The sequence below is a fragment of the Pteronotus mesoamericanus genome, unplaced genomic scaffold (genome assembly GCF_021234165.1).
Source record: "Pteronotus mesoamericanus isolate MK-2021 breed Mesoamerican mustached bat unplaced genomic scaffold, CSHL_Meso_final scaffold_45, whole genome shotgun sequence".
NCBI classification, from domain to species: domain Eukaryota; kingdom Metazoa; phylum Chordata; class Mammalia; order Chiroptera; family Mormoopidae; genus Pteronotus; species Pteronotus mesoamericanus.
In genome coordinates this window covers 2,959,027-2,975,170 of record NW_026555317.1, presented here as the reverse complement: position 1 = coordinate 2,975,170, position 16,144 = coordinate 2,959,027, and the positions used below count along the sequence as shown (strand labels likewise).

The window sequence follows — 16,144 nt, the reverse complement described above, 5'->3', positions numbered from 1 at the left end:
TCCAACACATCTTTAATAAAAATGAAAAAGTCAGAGGGAAGTTTTTAAATTTGTATGTAATTTTATAGTAAAAAAACTACAAATTTCATATATAATAAAGAACTGTCATTTATGTAAACAACAAAGCTGTACACAAACACACTTTTGTAAATAGAGCAAAGGTCTGATAGAGTAACTTTGAAATGAAAATAGCAATTACCCTTGGGAATAATAATTGTGTGGGAATGCTAAATGCTTTTTAGCAATGGCTTAAATTTTCTAGATAAGATTCTATTCCTATATAATTTCTATAACTAAAATAGACTTTAAAAAAATGTTCAAGTGAATGATGAGTCTTCACTGCAGTAGAAATAATACATCAACCTATTAAAATATATGCAGCTTCAAAGTGAGGGGTGATTGTGTCAGAGGCCACATACTCAAATCCTACAATATAACCAATTTTTCCTGATTAACTTTTGGGTAACAATATGCAAAATATATAATTAGGGTTGCCATGGAGTTATTTTACAAATAGATCTAAGAAATATTATTGGTAAACTTTCACTTTGAAAAATACTGTCAACCCTAATCCTTGCCTCAGATTTTCTTATACAAATATTTTATCAGAAAATGAATCACATGTTCTGAATATTTAAAATACCTATTTCTTATCTAAGCTTAAAACCAACAACAAAAACCACAACAAACAGTGGTAACTACCTAGCAAGTAATGACTTAGTATATCAAAAATATACACAAAACTAAAAGAAAAATGGCAAATGAGACAGGACAGGCAAAACGTTATTTTTAAATATACGAAGCTCTTACAAATCCCTAAGAAAAAGATGAATAGATATGCCAAAAAGAGCTGTAAACAGCCTCAAAACAACAAGCAATCACTCTCTAACAGCCCAAACACATAATTAAAGTAAGATTTTTCAACTATTACATTTGCAGTGAGTTAACAAAATGGTAACACCTATTGCTGGTGTGGATTCATTGGCTTCTCTTGCACTTGTGTTGGTAAAATACATTGGTACAGATTTCTGAGGGAAAATTTGATAATCATTAGCTAGCACAGCCTTAAAATACATTAATTGGTTAATACTCAACAAATAATTCCAATTAAGATTTCCATTTTAGCTTATTTGTAAATAGAGATCATTAAAATGAAGAGAACTAAAAGATGTTTTTGTGGATCAGGACAGGAGACTCACTAAAGCCAAAGCAGCTACAAGTAAGGTTTCTCCAACTCTCTTAAATTGGAAAAGCAGCCAGGAGAGTCAAAGGGAAATATGTAGGTTAAATTCTTAACTGCCCCTGTGTGCTTACTAATTCCAGCAAACACCACAGAATCAGAAGAGCAGCCTTTCCGGATACCAGACGGAGGAAGCGGGCGGATGAAATCTTTTTTTTTTTTTTTCAAATCCTTGCCTCTATTATTAAGAATAATGAGGCACCAGTTCCCCACCCCAGAAGCCCCTGGCAAAGGAGCCGAGCATGGCAATACTGAAATTGACTGCATTACTCTCCTATACGGTTCAGTCAAACTTCGTTAATTACTGATTTAAGATGGTCTAGGTGATACTCTTCTATGAAGGAGTCTGCTTGATTCAAAGCTCTTACTTTCACCAGAATAAGAATTATTTCTTTGACTTCATCTCTGGAAAACAAACAAAAAAAGCATTTTCCCCTTAAAAAATGCAGCATACGAGAACACAGTAAGTCATCAGTTGTTAATCTGAAACAAAAACTTTACCTTAAGCCAATATCTAAAATAGCATAAAACAGGATCTGGCAGAAGTAATATTTGCTTGAGGTTGGTAGGGTATTAATATGGGTATAATAATTTATAGTTTTAATTTGAACATTTTACATAAAATGTCATATGGTGCGCTTGAGTGTGATAGTATTATGTTACAGAATTACATGCTTATGGTTTTGTAATAAAAGATTTTGTAATAAAAAAGGGGTGTTATTTGTGCCAGACCCTATATATTCAGATGCTACCTTCTCTGGATAATTATAAAGTATCAATTCAGACCATTTCGTCGATATATCCTGGCAAATTTTAACATGAATGACTGTAAAATGCAGAAAAACACAGAGCAAACCTATTGCCAGAAATCTGAGCTGTGGCTGCTGCCACCGGCTGGTACAGGCTGCTGTGGTGGGAGCCTCAGTGGGGGCATTTACCCCACAGACACCCTCTAACGCCACCCATCTGGGCTTTGTAATTTTGGGAGAGGGGGCTCACCTGAACACCACTGTCCTTAAGCCCCTAAACATCCTATGCTGTATGTGAAATACACAAAACAGACATCTGGTTACTGTTGGGGAAACCCAAGGCTGCGCACCTGGTGTTTCCCCAACTTAAAAAGTGTTGAGACTTTAAAAATGGCGGGAAAATTAAAAACTTACTTAAAACATGCTTAACAAGACGTTTTTGACTTACAGTTTTAATTCTAAATTGCCCTGTGCTATAGTTTTCTGGATGTGCTTATTTTGGAAGAGATTTACATTTAAAAATATGAACTGTAACTGAACAAGAAAAAAAAAGGTGCAGTAAGTATAAAAAAATGAACTATATGTATGTATGAGGTGTGAGTATAAAAGAGTGATTCCAAAGGTTGCACATAAAAATATCTAGTAATTCCATTGAGTAATAGTCTCAATGGATTCTTAAAAGTGGAGTAAAAGTTCAAATCTTTCTAAAAATTGCTGAGAATATATTAGAATCTTTGAACTATGCTCATGGAGGTACAATGAAATGTGCATTACCTGAATTCACTTCTAGATAATTTATGTGCAGACTGCAATAAAAACTGGATGAAGTTTTCTAGTTGGGGAATAGATGTCCTCATGGCAGAATTTTCAAACCATTTTTCTGGTAAATATGCTGTTATCTGTTAATCAAAACACATGGTTGTTTTTTAATAATGATAGTTAACATCTTAGGACTTTTGCTAACATGATGCCATTTAATCTTCACGGTGATCACACAGGTTGGGTATTACTCTCTTATTTTATAGTATAGTTAAATAAATTTTTAAAATTTCCCTTTCTTTCTTGGAATTATATTTTAATAGACTACTTTTTATGAATGCCTTTTAGTGGTACTTGTAGTGGTATGGTACTTCCTATACTTTGTATTTCTGGGCCATTAAATCTGGACAAAACAAAACACAATTTACAATTAAATGCCAGAAAGGTCTAAACACAAAACACTTGTAGTTATTACAACTATAAAATACATACATTTAGTATTACTTCACTAAGACATTGATTGACCTAGCATATAATCTACATAAACATATCAGAGTTAAGGAATCAAGCAGGTGATTCTAAGATACACAGAATAAAAAAAACTATAGTTTTTATTTTCTTTTAATTTAATATATTGCTATAAATGTCCATGGAAGCATAGTCAGTATATGTGCAATTTTTCTTTGGGGAAAAAAAAAATAACACATCATTATCATCCTAAAGGTAACACATGACTTGGGGGAAAGTTTTGGTAAAAACAGAAAAATGTTAACAAAATAAATTAAAAACTTCATAACAGATGGAAGAATAAAAAAGGAGAGAAAAGGGGAGAAAGGAAAAACCTGAGGTCATACTTTTCAAAGAAATTCTTTGACAAATAGGTTATGCTACAGTTGGTAAGATCAAGATCAGTACTTATATAAAGTAAAAGTAAGGAGAAAATGTGGCACATATTTATTATAAAATGTTAAATGAAAGTTCTGGGATGCATTCTTTCTAAAATAAATCTGATTGACCAGCACTGAAATCACAGATGAGAAAAAAGATTTATCCTACTCCTTAATCACTCTTTGCAATTATTCAGAAAAAATGCAGACACATTGCTTGCCTAAGACAGAAAGTGCTAAGTCAAGTTTCTTATATTAACTGCATCTCTTTTCTAAAGTTCTGAAACCAACCCTTATTGGCTTTGGCTTGAAATTTAAAATCATTTGCACCTGGCTCTCCCTTTGTTTTATATCACAAGTCTCAACAATAAGTCTTATGGAACCACGTAGATTTTCCATAAATGATCCCAGGACATAAAACCACATTGGCTTGGCTTGGTGTTCTAGCCACAAGCTGTGGAGAGAATGTCAATGTGTCTTCTTCTCTACTTCTGCATGGTAGACTCTTATGGTCAAAGGAGGTTAAATGGAACCTGAAACACATAGCATGGATGATGATTTAAATATTTGGTAGAGAATGTAGTTTAAAACTACATGATATAAAAACCATGGCCAGAAAAATTATGGTTGGCTAGGAACTACAACCTAACGTTTATATATATATGTATATATAAACATTATATATATAATAAATGTATGTTTATATACATAAATATATATAATGTTTATAGATAAATTCGTATTATAAAGTAACTATTTTCTCATTTCTTAAAAATTCAACGTGACTTTTATCTTATGGATAGATAGTAATGTTTTTAAACATTTAGGTTGTTTTTTATCTTCTATTATAAATAATGTTACAATAATATTCCTTGTACTTATAATCTGTGCACCTCTGATTTTTAACTTAGAATAAATTCCTAGAAGTACCACTGCTAAGTCAAAGGGTATGAGCTTTAAAGGTTTTGTATCGATGTCAAAATAGTCTCCAGAGTCGTTTCTCTCCCTCTACCAGCACAGAGACTGTTTCCCAGAACTGCTGGGTCACAGGTTCCAGGCAAATGGTGCCCTTGGACTGATGCAGAGCCATTGTTTCCCTTTGCTTATGATGGTACCAGCAATTATATTGAAAGCAACAGCAATAAAGTTTGCCAACACAAGAGGTAAAATAATATCCTTACTGTATTATTTGCATTTCTCTGATTATTAGTAGTGTTAATCTTTTCCACATGTTTAGAGGTTATTTTTGCATATTATTTTTTCGTAATTGTCTAATGTCTTTTGGCCATTTTTAATTGGAATGTTTTATTGTTTAATGATTTGTAAAAAGTCTTTTTAATATATGGATATTAATCCTTGTTATATACAGGGGTGGGCAAAATAGATTTACAGTGTGAGTATGAGAAAGTTTATTCTTATTTATTTATTAGTGTATTAATAATTATTATTAACCTACTTTGCCAACCCCTGTATAATAACTTTTATCAGTTTTTTAGCTCACTCTCTTTTTAACCTTTTATAGATTTCAAACACAAACAACAGGAGAGAGAATAAGTATAGTGAGCTCAATGAACCCATGTTCTAGTTTCACGATGATTAAATAATCTTACATCTTTTTGGTTAATGTTTTTTTCATCCACTTAAGTTTTTCAGCATTATCAAATCTAACACGTTTTCTCATCATTTCTTCTGCTTTATGTTAAGGACTCCCTTACCATCAAATATGGTCATTTATCTTCTTAGGACAATACTTTATTTCATTTTTAACACTTGATTCTTTATTTTACCTGAAATTTACGTAGGTATTTAGTGAGAAGTAAGGCTCTAATATTCTTTTTATAAACAATTAACCTGTATACTAATTTTTAAACACTGAGGAGTTGCTTTTGGGTTTCTAGTCTGTTAAATAGATTTGTTTGTTATTATGTGAGCATCATAATTTTAATTACTTTGTTACAAAATAGATTTTAATAACTGAATTTTAAAAAATGATAAAATTAGAATCCTTTCCTACAGAACTCACCTGGCTGCACTTTTTAACAACATCTGGCCCAGGCACGGCATTGTGAAGAGCTACGATAAGGTAACGATTTAGCAGCTTCCCTAGCGCTAGCTCCTGCAAGGCGTCATCTGGGAGGAGTCCATTCCAAAGAAGAATATTGCAGAAGAGCTAAAATAAAATAAAATGTCAAGTGACTGTGTACCTTTTCTCCAAATAAAAACTAGAAGAGTCTCCAACAAACATAAGTTGGTCAAACACTTTCAAACTTTCACTACAATTAGTATACTGTTGAAATTTTCAATTTTAGAATCAACAGAAAATATTTCTAGATAAATACTTGGTACATTCCAACCTCCACATATTTGCTCATCCTATTTTCAGTTTTTAGGACAACCACCCAAAATCCATCTCAGAAAAATCTGCTGGAGCCTTTCCAAATCAACAGTGTTCCTCCTCGGCCCATCGTCTCCCCCGGAGCCTGGGCCCACTGGATGCAAGGCCGCAGGACCCCAGGAGGCTCCGTTAAAGCCAGTGCCACTGTCTCGACTGTGTGTGACCTCGAGGCGTCAGTCAAACCTGAGAGCCTCATTGCTCTGATATATAAAATAAGATCAGTAATAACCTGGAAGTTTGGCGGTAACTTGGATAAAATACTAAAAAAAAAAAAAATCTAATAAAATTAATATGGTTTGCCTTTTCCTCCTCTAAATTAGGGTATTTCTGTGAATTCTAATCTAATTGGAAAAGAATTACAATTGCAATTGGAATTCTTTCCAATACTATATTTATTATTCTAAGTGCTAAACCACATGCAGTTGTACTAACCTGCAATGTTCTTTTATACTTTGTCATTGTGATGTTCCTCCCTCTTACTGGAAAGCCTTTTTCTTGACTCAACCACATGACAAACATGAAGTCACCCTATTGGAACTATTCTTGCTGAGGTTACCTATGACCTCCTAATAGTCAATTCTGATAAGCGTTTTCAATCGTCCTCCTAATTCTTTCCAATGGCGTTTAACACTGTCTTAATTCTTAAAAACCCCTCACCTAGTTCCCCTGATGCCACTCTCTTGTGACAATTCTGTTTCACAATTCATTCTAAGGCTTCTTTGAAGCCTCCACTCTCTCTGTCCACCTCTTATGTCAGTGTTTCCCAAGGTTCTGTCCTTAGTCTCCTTTTCATGCGTCACCCAATCTCCTCAGAGGTTGTCATTCATGACCATGGCTCCAAACACTATATGTGGTTGACTCCCCGAATCTCTAGCTCCGATTTGTACCCTGCAATTCAGACTCACATATCCAGCTGCCTCTTAGCCCTCTTTTGGGTATCTTCAGTTAACTGTATCTCACACAGATCCCATCTCCTCTCCCAAACCTGTTCTTTTCTCTGTATCCCTGCCACTGCCCTCAAGGAATGTCATAAGTTACCAGGCTGCTGAAGTCAGAAACCTGGCAAGCACTCCACGTTCTTCACGTTATTAATTAGTCCTCAAGTCCTTTCAATGGTTCAGCCTAAATATCTTTTGGACCCATCTTCTCCTTACCATCCCTGTTGCCACTGAATCCACATTGACTTCATCCATTATCTTTTAGACCAGGGATTAGCCAACTGTGGTTTGTGGGTTAAATCCAACTTACTGCCTGTTTTTGTAGAGCTGGCTTACTAAGAATGGTTTTTATATTTTTATGTTATTTTTTAAATTTTTATTTCTTTGGTAATGCGATACTGTCTCAAGCTGCACGTGACATACAGCTGATCACTGTGGTACCACAGGACCTATGTTTCAGCCCTTTAAGTGACTACAAAGAATAAGAAGATAGAAATTGCTATTACCATAGAACTGTTTAAAACACATTTCATTTTAGGTATTCCTACACTCTTGGTATGATGAGAGACCGATTTTTACATTCAGATAGAATCATAATATTCATACAACTTTTCGCTTTTGTTTCATGTATTTAAACTAGCACCAACTATAACCACAGTTCAAGAAGGCGTCATAATGCTAGAGCATCAAGGCCCCTCACTCTCAACGAATGGGGTATCATAGTACTTGATGTTACTATCTGCCCACTGCTGCAAGGCATCACGCAAGATTTCCTGGGACAGGCAGTGTGCAAATTTGAGGACCACAATTTCAGACTCTCTGGGTTCCTTCACTTCCTCACTGATAACTTGAGAAGGCATCCTAGGTTGAAATCCCTCTTCTGACCTAAGGCTCGCTGCACCTGTGTGCCACCTGTCACTCACAACTGTGGCAGGAAACGGGAAAGTTCACTTTGATTTCATGCAGCTCATTTATGGAGAACGCTGAGTGAAGCAAAGCAGTAGGAAAGGCTACTTCAACAGCATCTTTGGAAAACACTGAGTTTTTGTTTGTCCACGGCATGTTACCAGTGCTGATTCTCTCTAGGGCACTTCAGAAATCACTGTTCCCTTTTACTACCCTTCACATGTAGTGTTTATGGACACACCGCCAGGGCAGCCTAGGCACCACCTCGCGGTCCCCTTGCCCAGCGTGGACCTGGAGAGCCCTGCGCTGGCGCTGCTCGGAGGGTGTGCTGGTGTCAAATGGGAACTGAGGGCAGCCCCGCAGCTAGGGTGGCAGCGGCAAGGGCGACAGCCTCGCCTCCTTGCCATGTCCCGGCCCCTCCTCCCACCGCCTGGTTTTTATATTTTTAAATGATTTAAAAAATAGAAGAAAATTTTGTGACACATGAAAATTATATGTATTTAAACTTCAGTGCCCATAAGTAGAGGTTTTAACTGAAACACAGCCATGCTTATTTGTTTATGAATTGTCTATGACTATTTTTGCACTGCAGTGGCAGTGCTGACTAGTACAACAGGAGCTAAAGGATCGAAAAATGGTTTGGTCCTTTACAGAAGTTTGTTGATCTCCATTTTACAGTCAACTGGATTTAAAAGAAAAAGTCTTTATTTTTGCAGTTCTTGGCTTACCTTTAGGCCTGACCAGAATTGCCTTTCTTGGAACTTTGAATGTGGTGATGTTTTGTTTTCTACAGCACTAATTTGAAATGAAAGAGAAAGGAGACAATGCAAATAGTTGTTAATCTTTAAGAATAAGAGTTTAAAAATCTGAGTGGCTTTTCTTTCTTTTTAACCAACTAAACTAAACCCTTAATGGAATATGAATGGAGGTGCTCTGATAATATCAAAATTACAAATGCATGCATATTTTGACCCAACCAATCTATTTTTCAAAATGGCTTATTTGCTATCAGATATACTTGCACACACACAGAATGTCTATAAAATTACTAACAACAATGTCGGTAATGGTTTACCACTTATATGCCCATTAGCTACAGTACATCTCTATGACAGCATATCAGGCAGCTTAAAAAAGAATGAGGAAACTACTTATATGATGACATGTATAATGACAAACTATATGAAGATATCAAAGATGTACTAAGTCAAAAAAATTAAGGAATAAAAAAATGTACAACTGTTTACAATATACTTCCTTTGCTATAGGAAGGAGGGAAAATAAGATTACAACATCTATAAGTATTTAATTATAATCGCATAAATTCTGGAAAGGTAAAAAAAAATTACCGACAGTGATTATTATTGCATGTATTTGTGTGCATAGCAGAGGAAGGTCAAAAAGTGGGTGATGAAAGTTAGGAGTGGGAGGGAGTAAGATTTTTCATTTTAAATATAAACACAATTTTAAAAAGATACACTCATATTTTGAACCATGTGAATATATTATCTGTCTAAAACACTAAAAAATAAAACTTAAGAGGAAGAATTTTTACACAGAAATCTTTTCTTGATTCAAATTGATAAGAAAGCTTAGAAATGCTTTCCTTTTCTCTCCATAAAGCTCTTTCATGCTGTGGGTACTTGCTGGGTAGCTTCAGCTCATGATCTATTACTATAACTGATGTCTTCTTAGCAAATGTATGGACAAGCATCAGATACTACTTGTTTCGTAATTTAAAATAAACACAGAATTCAGAGATGCAGTTTCTGGCCCCTCAGTGACGTTCCAGGCCTATGCTATGCCTTCTCTGTGCCAGGCAATGTTCTAAGCACGCTTTGTTATCATACTGTTCTTTGAGATAGGCATTAACTTGATGTCCCATTTTACATTTGAGGACACAGAAAGACCCAATGTCATTATCTAGTAATGGTGAATCTGGGCTCCAGAATCTGTGGTTTTAATTACTCTGCAATGCTACTTGTCATGTTCTTAAGAATAACATTAAAAAAAAAAATCCCTATATCCAAGTGCTAAGCATCATATGTGGTACATAGAATGTGACTGAGAAATATTTGTTAAAATCTCAATTTGCATCTTAATGGGTATAAGTATGTTTTGAAAATACTTAATAGAGTTTCTTTTTTATTATATTCTTAAATCAATATGACACAATTAGCTAATTCATACAATCTAGAAATTAACACTCTTACCTCTTTGGATATAGAGGAATAAAAACATCATCTTCTATTGCTTTCTTCATTCTTGAAACAATGGATTTAAGTAAATCCTATTATTTAAAAATTTAAAAGCATCAGTGACAGTCATAGGTAGAAATATATTTAGCAACAGAAGTAACTTATTCTGTATACACACACAGAATTAGGTGTTAAAATATCAATTAGGTACAAGAGAACTTTATTCACCCATGTTATTGCACATCACTGTAGTCAGTACATTTTCACTGCTGTATAGTATTCTGTTACAGGATGCTACTGATAAGACATTTAGATGGTTTCCAATTTGGTGGCTATTATGAATAATGTTGCTATGAATGTTCTTGTATATGTCTTTTAGGAAGCAGTGGTGTATCCCACTTACATTCCCACTGGCGGAGTGTGAGAAAACCTATTTGTTCACGCCCTTACTAAAGTGTGGTATTTTTAAAAAATGTTTTCAATTCTGTTATTTAGTCTTATGTTTTTCTTTTTAATTTTTCTGTTGAGTAATGTGGTGTTGAGCATTCTCTCATATTCTTATTTGCCATTTGAACATGTTGTTTTTCAAATTACCTAATTAAGCTGCTTGTCTATGTACCTGTTTATCTTTCTTACTGATTTGTAGAAACCTTTTATATACTCTCTAGCTATGGGTCCTTTGATGCAGTAAAATCATTCTGGCAAATTTTTTTATTTGTATATCAAAAATTGGAAATCAAAGTATTCAATCACAGTGACTTTTAAGAACATTAAGTTGTAGACATCATTCACATTGCATAAAATATTATTTAGCTAAAGTTTATGAAGAATGTAGTAAAATACAAATTTAAATATTTAATTAGATGATATTAAATGGAAGAAGTAGGTTACGTATGTACATGTCTGTCAGGGGTACAACTTTGAAATAAAATTCTGGATGAAAATATCCTACAATGGTATGAGTCCTTGAACTGGGATGAAAAGATAAGGGGAGTTAAGGAATTTTTTTTCATGTATTAGCAAAACTTCTATAATAAGATAGTGTTCTTACTCTTAAAAAGGAATCCATATTTGAAAAGTGAAAATGGCCTGCTACACACTAGAGTGAAAGTTATTTTTTAGGTCAGTGAAAATATGTGTAGCACAAATTAAATTGTCATATACTCTATCCTAATCAAATTACTCGTAAACGAAGAAGTCAACTAAATAGTTTTCATAAAAACTATCTCTAACTGAAGTCCATTTTCTCATTCCATGTTCCTCAAGTGGCCACACCGCAATATTTAATAAACATTAAGAACAAAAACTCAATGAGTAGGCTATTTTTATTCATGACACTTTTCTGGAAGTTTGACATTGTTTTCAAATACATTGTTTAAAACAAAAGAAAACTTAAATTCACACATTTTAAAACTCAGCTTATTAACTTTCCTGAGTATTAAAATACATTATTTGGTGAAAAAGTTCTCCAAACAATGAAGTTTTTTAACAATCAGATACACATACCTCTGTATATATACTTTAAAACAGTTTTGAAAAGGCACTTACAAACTCCAGCCTAGTTATTTCCTCCAAGATTACATACTGCTTGAAGGCAGAATCTTTATAGAACCCCTCTTTTCCCTCTTTTTACAGTTTCCCTACTTCATGCTAACAATTTAGGTACAAACATTTAATGGTGTTCAGAGTATGAATATGACATGCTTCCTTGCTTTTCAACCACTTTGGTAATTGTATTTTGGGTGCTCTCCAGTCTGTCAATCTTTTAAAGCTCAACATAAAATTCATTTACTTTTTAACTGCATGAGGATACAACATTTTCATAAACAAGAAGAATGATAAAACACAGTACTACAATGAGTCAGATTCATCAGCCTCTCATCAAGGCCTCTAAAAAGTTCCTCTTGATGTTTTATGCTTAGCAATACTCAATTCTAAATCACAGTACAATGTGAATCTATCCTGTAGATCTGTGAATACATAAAGAGATCATTGCTCTTTGGCAGCTAAATAATTAGTTAATATAGTGAATGTAAGCCTAACTGTAAATCATTGTTACAGCAAGGCCACAATGCCACTAGAGTTTTGCCAAAAGAACAAAGGAAATGAGTTTTCTTTTTCTTTTAGAAGGAATTAACCTGCACGAATGCCTTTATGGCTATTCACCTCTGCCGGGGCAATGTACGTTCACAAGCCTGAAGGACGGCTGGCTGGGCCGTGAGAACACAGGTCAGAGCACTGAGCAGAGAAATAAGCTAATAAGAAAAAAACAATGAATCTGGGTCTTATTATATGTATGTGTATCCTGTAATAATGATTACAATTCCCGTTAAAGTATTCAGGAATATCGAAGTATATCTTCCATCTTATTAAGAGAAAATAATGCTCAATTCTAGTTTCTATAAATCAGAACTAAATATGTTTTTCCCCAAATAGGTTCCTGATAATTATGTCTTGTGTATCTTCTGTAAAAAAGATTTATAATAAAATTATATTGATTTATAGATAAATTAAGAAATTTATAATTCTGGAAATTATTACCTGTTTGCCTTTACTAACTTCATTCTCCCAAGTGGAATGTTCTTCAAGAATCATTCCGCAATGTGTTATTAAACTTGTCGTCTGTGAGGTTGACAAAGGATCCCATATGAATTCTACAAAGTCTGAAATAAAAATTTCAGTGGTATACAATTATTTACTCAAATGCTTTGCTTGTTACATAGAAACAACCAAAGCTTTTCAGCAAAGATTACTTTTTTCCTTTTGTGGTTTAAAATCCACAACAATCATTACCATTACATATTTGCATACATCCTCAATTTCCTTGCCCTTTTGGACTTTCTAGAGCTTGTCTGGCTAAACCACCCCTTGTTGAATCTACCTTGTCACCAAGTCTGCACTAGCAATCACGCAGCTCAAACAAGGGTGGAAAAAAATACACTTTAAAACTCTAGTGAACGCTGAATGCTGCCCACCAATCCTGTTGCTTCCCTGGCCCATTCCTTCTCCCTCTCCTCTAGAGGATTATTTCCTGTCTTCTTCCACCTGGCTTAGGGAATTAAGAGGAGTCAAGTCTAAAAGTTAAAGGATTTTACTCTTCTGGATGATTGTTTCTTACCTTCTCTTCTCCTTTGCTCTCACTCTCAGCAGATTACTTACTAACTTGATGTGAAACTAATTAGGCAGAAGAAAAGCTCCATCTAAGCTCCTATCACAGCACCTATACACCGACCCGCAGGTGTGCCCGCATACTCTAACTTGTCTCCCATTTCTATGGACAAAGCACTCATGCTCCTCACTAAGGACAGCTCTTTATTTGTGCAAAAGATCCCAGTCCCTTTGGTTTATTTGAAGATTTTGCTCTGGAATTCTGCACTCTCACTCCAGTATCATCATCACTTCTACTGGATCTTTCCCATCACCCTACAAACAATTATTTCTCTTGTATTAAAAATAATTGCCTTCTTGACCCCAATTTCACCTTTACTGCTACACTATTTCTTTCCTTCATTTTAACACAAAATTATTTAAAAAATGGCTAAGCTTCCTATCTCCAATTTCTGTCCCCCCCCCTTAACTATTGAATTCACTTCAATTAGGCCATGTCTCCAACCAGTCACAGATGACTTGTACATAGCAAAATCTAATGGCTGAGTCTAGTCCCCATCTGATTTGTCAGCAACAATTATAACAGTTGAACACTCCCTCTAGAAACACTTTCTTGACCTGGTTCCCCACCTACCTTTCTGCTATCCTTTGCTGTCTGCCTGTCACATCTTTGACTTTCTAAATGATGGCATACCTCAGGACTCAGGTTACCTTCTTCCTCTCTCCTATCTATATCTTTAGTATTTAAAGTCAGTTTGGTCACTTTAAATGTCATCTATGTGCTCATAAATTCCAAATTTATATCTCCTATCTGGACCTCTCCTTTAGACACACGTACTCAACACCCTTGTTGACATATCCACTTGCATGGCAGGCATCTTAAACTCAACACATGTCAAGCTGAGCTCCTGATACACCTCCTACTCTAAGCTTGATCCTTTTAGTCTTTTCCACTTCAGGAAATGGCAAGAAAACCAGCAGCCATTCTTATGTTGTCTGCTCTTTCTCTCTTGCTCCACAACCAATGTATTAGCAAATTCTTTCAGTGCTACCTTTGAAATAAGTGCAGAATTCAACCACTTTTCAGCACCTCTACTTTTGACATCCTATCCAAGCCACTATATTCTGTTGCTTGGATTACTGCAAAAGCTTCATAATTGGCTTCCCTACAGTTCACTCCTAACAGTAACCACAGTGATTTTATTAAATGTTAAGGTAGATCATGCCACTTCTCTGCTCAAAAAACTCTTCAAGTGGTTCTCTTTCACTTACAGTAAATGATTAACAGTCCTTACAAAGTCTTTACCAATGCCTGCCATTCTTGCTAACCTCTTGTTACTCTCCTTCTTGCTCACTCCACCATAGCTACACTGACCTAAGCACAACTTGCCAAGTACATAAGGCTGGCTCCCGCCTCAAGGCCTCTGTACTTGCTGTTTCTGCTGCCTTGGATGCTGTTCACCCAGATATTTATATGGCTCACTTCCTTTTGAAAGCTGCTCAAGCTCAATTGTGGCCTTCTCAGGAAGGCCTTCCCTGGCCCACTTATTTTAAATTGTGCTCATCCTTTTTTTTTTTTTAACTTTATGTGGATGTTTTTCAATAAATACTGTAAATGTATTTTCTCTTTCTTATACGTTTCTTAATTTTCTTTTTTCCCATTTTTATTGAATTTATTGGGGTGACACTGGTTAAAAAAATTAATAGGTTTCATGTGCACCGCTCTACAGCACACCATCTGGATCCTGGGCTGTGTTCTCCACCCCAGGTCTAGTCTCCCGCCATCACCATTCATCCTCCCTTTGCCCTCGTCTGCCTTCGCCGACCTTCCCTCCCCCACTGCCGGGCAACCACCACACAGTTACCTATGCCCATGAGTCTTCTCTCTTTTTCTTTTCTGCTCAATCCCCCCACCCTCACCCCTGGACATCTGTCAGCCTGCTCTCTATGAGTCTGTCTCTATTTTACTTGTTAGTTCATTTTGATCATTAGATTCCACATATGAGTGAAATCACATAGTTTTTTGTCTTTTTTTTTGAGTGGCTTATTTCATCTAGGATAATGCTCTCTGGGGTTCCATCCATGCTGTCACAAAGGGTGAGATCTCCTTTTATACAGCTGAGTAGCATTCCATTGTGTAAATATACCGCAGCTTTTTCCCCCACCCATCTACTGATGGACACTTGGGTTGCTTCCAAATCTTGGCTATTGTAAATAATGCTGCAAATTAACAGAGAGATGCATATATTCCTTCAAATTTGTGTTTCAGGTTTCTTTGGATAATTCTCTCTGATAATTTGTACCCTTTTCCCTTACTTAACTTTCCTCCTTAGCTCTTGTAACTAATATGCTCTAGATTTTATTTATTTTGCTTATCATCTGTCTTCCTCACAGAATGTAAGCTCCATAAGGGCATGGATTTATTATTTTGTTCACTGCTACATATGTGGAAGCAGTAACAGTGCCTGACACAGGTAGACCCTTATCAAATACAAGTTAAATAATAGGAAAAAAAAGGTTAAAAAAAACCAAGCCGAAAACAAAACAGCAATTTCTTAAACATCTAGCAAGTCAGGCCTCTAATAACCTTAGAAATACTCAGTCTACAAATACTGAGAGCCTGCCATGTGCCTAGCATTAAATACAGGAGACATAGCAATAAGACTAGGTAGCTGCCTTTGAACAGCTTTGTCTAATGGCAAATACACATGCTTACATAGGCAATTACAATCACCACCGTTAGTAAGAATCCAGAGTGCTATAGGAACCCAGAGATGTATGCCTAAACAAGTTCCTAGAAGTGATGTCCATATTGAATCCTGAAAGGTGGTGAGTACTTAGCCAGATGAAAGAGGTGCAGCTTGGGGGTAACTGGAAGGAGCATACAAAATGTAAATGCCTAGGAGAGTACAGATGGAGGGCAGGAGAGGTGGGAATGAGGAGAAGGAATAAAGGGATGAAGGG

At 35.4% G+C, this 16,144-nt stretch overlaps 1 protein-coding gene across 2 annotated transcripts in view; it reads right to left on the bottom strand.

The window, feature by feature from the left end:
* Positions 1 to 208: 208 nt before the first annotated feature.
* The window catches only part of GCFC2 (GC-rich sequence DNA-binding factor 2), a 36,489-nt gene continuing 20,553 nt past the window's right edge, over positions 209 to 16,144 (bottom strand). For both annotated transcript variants that reach the window (XM_054593583.1, XM_054593584.1), the window contains exons 12-17: positions 12,614 to 12,735; positions 10,088 to 10,164; positions 8,603 to 8,669; positions 5,659 to 5,805; positions 2,764 to 2,888; positions 209 to 1,645 (exon numbers count right to left, since the gene is read on the bottom strand). In XM_054593583.1, the coding sequence (XP_054449558.1) occupies positions 1,528 to 1,645; positions 2,764 to 2,888; positions 5,659 to 5,805; positions 8,603 to 8,669; positions 10,088 to 10,164; positions 12,614 to 12,735 (656 nt within the window). In that variant the 3' untranslated portion in view covers positions 209 to 1,527. The remainder of the gene's footprint in view (positions 1,646 to 2,763; positions 2,889 to 5,658; positions 5,806 to 8,602; positions 8,670 to 10,087; positions 10,165 to 12,613; positions 12,736 to 16,144) is intronic.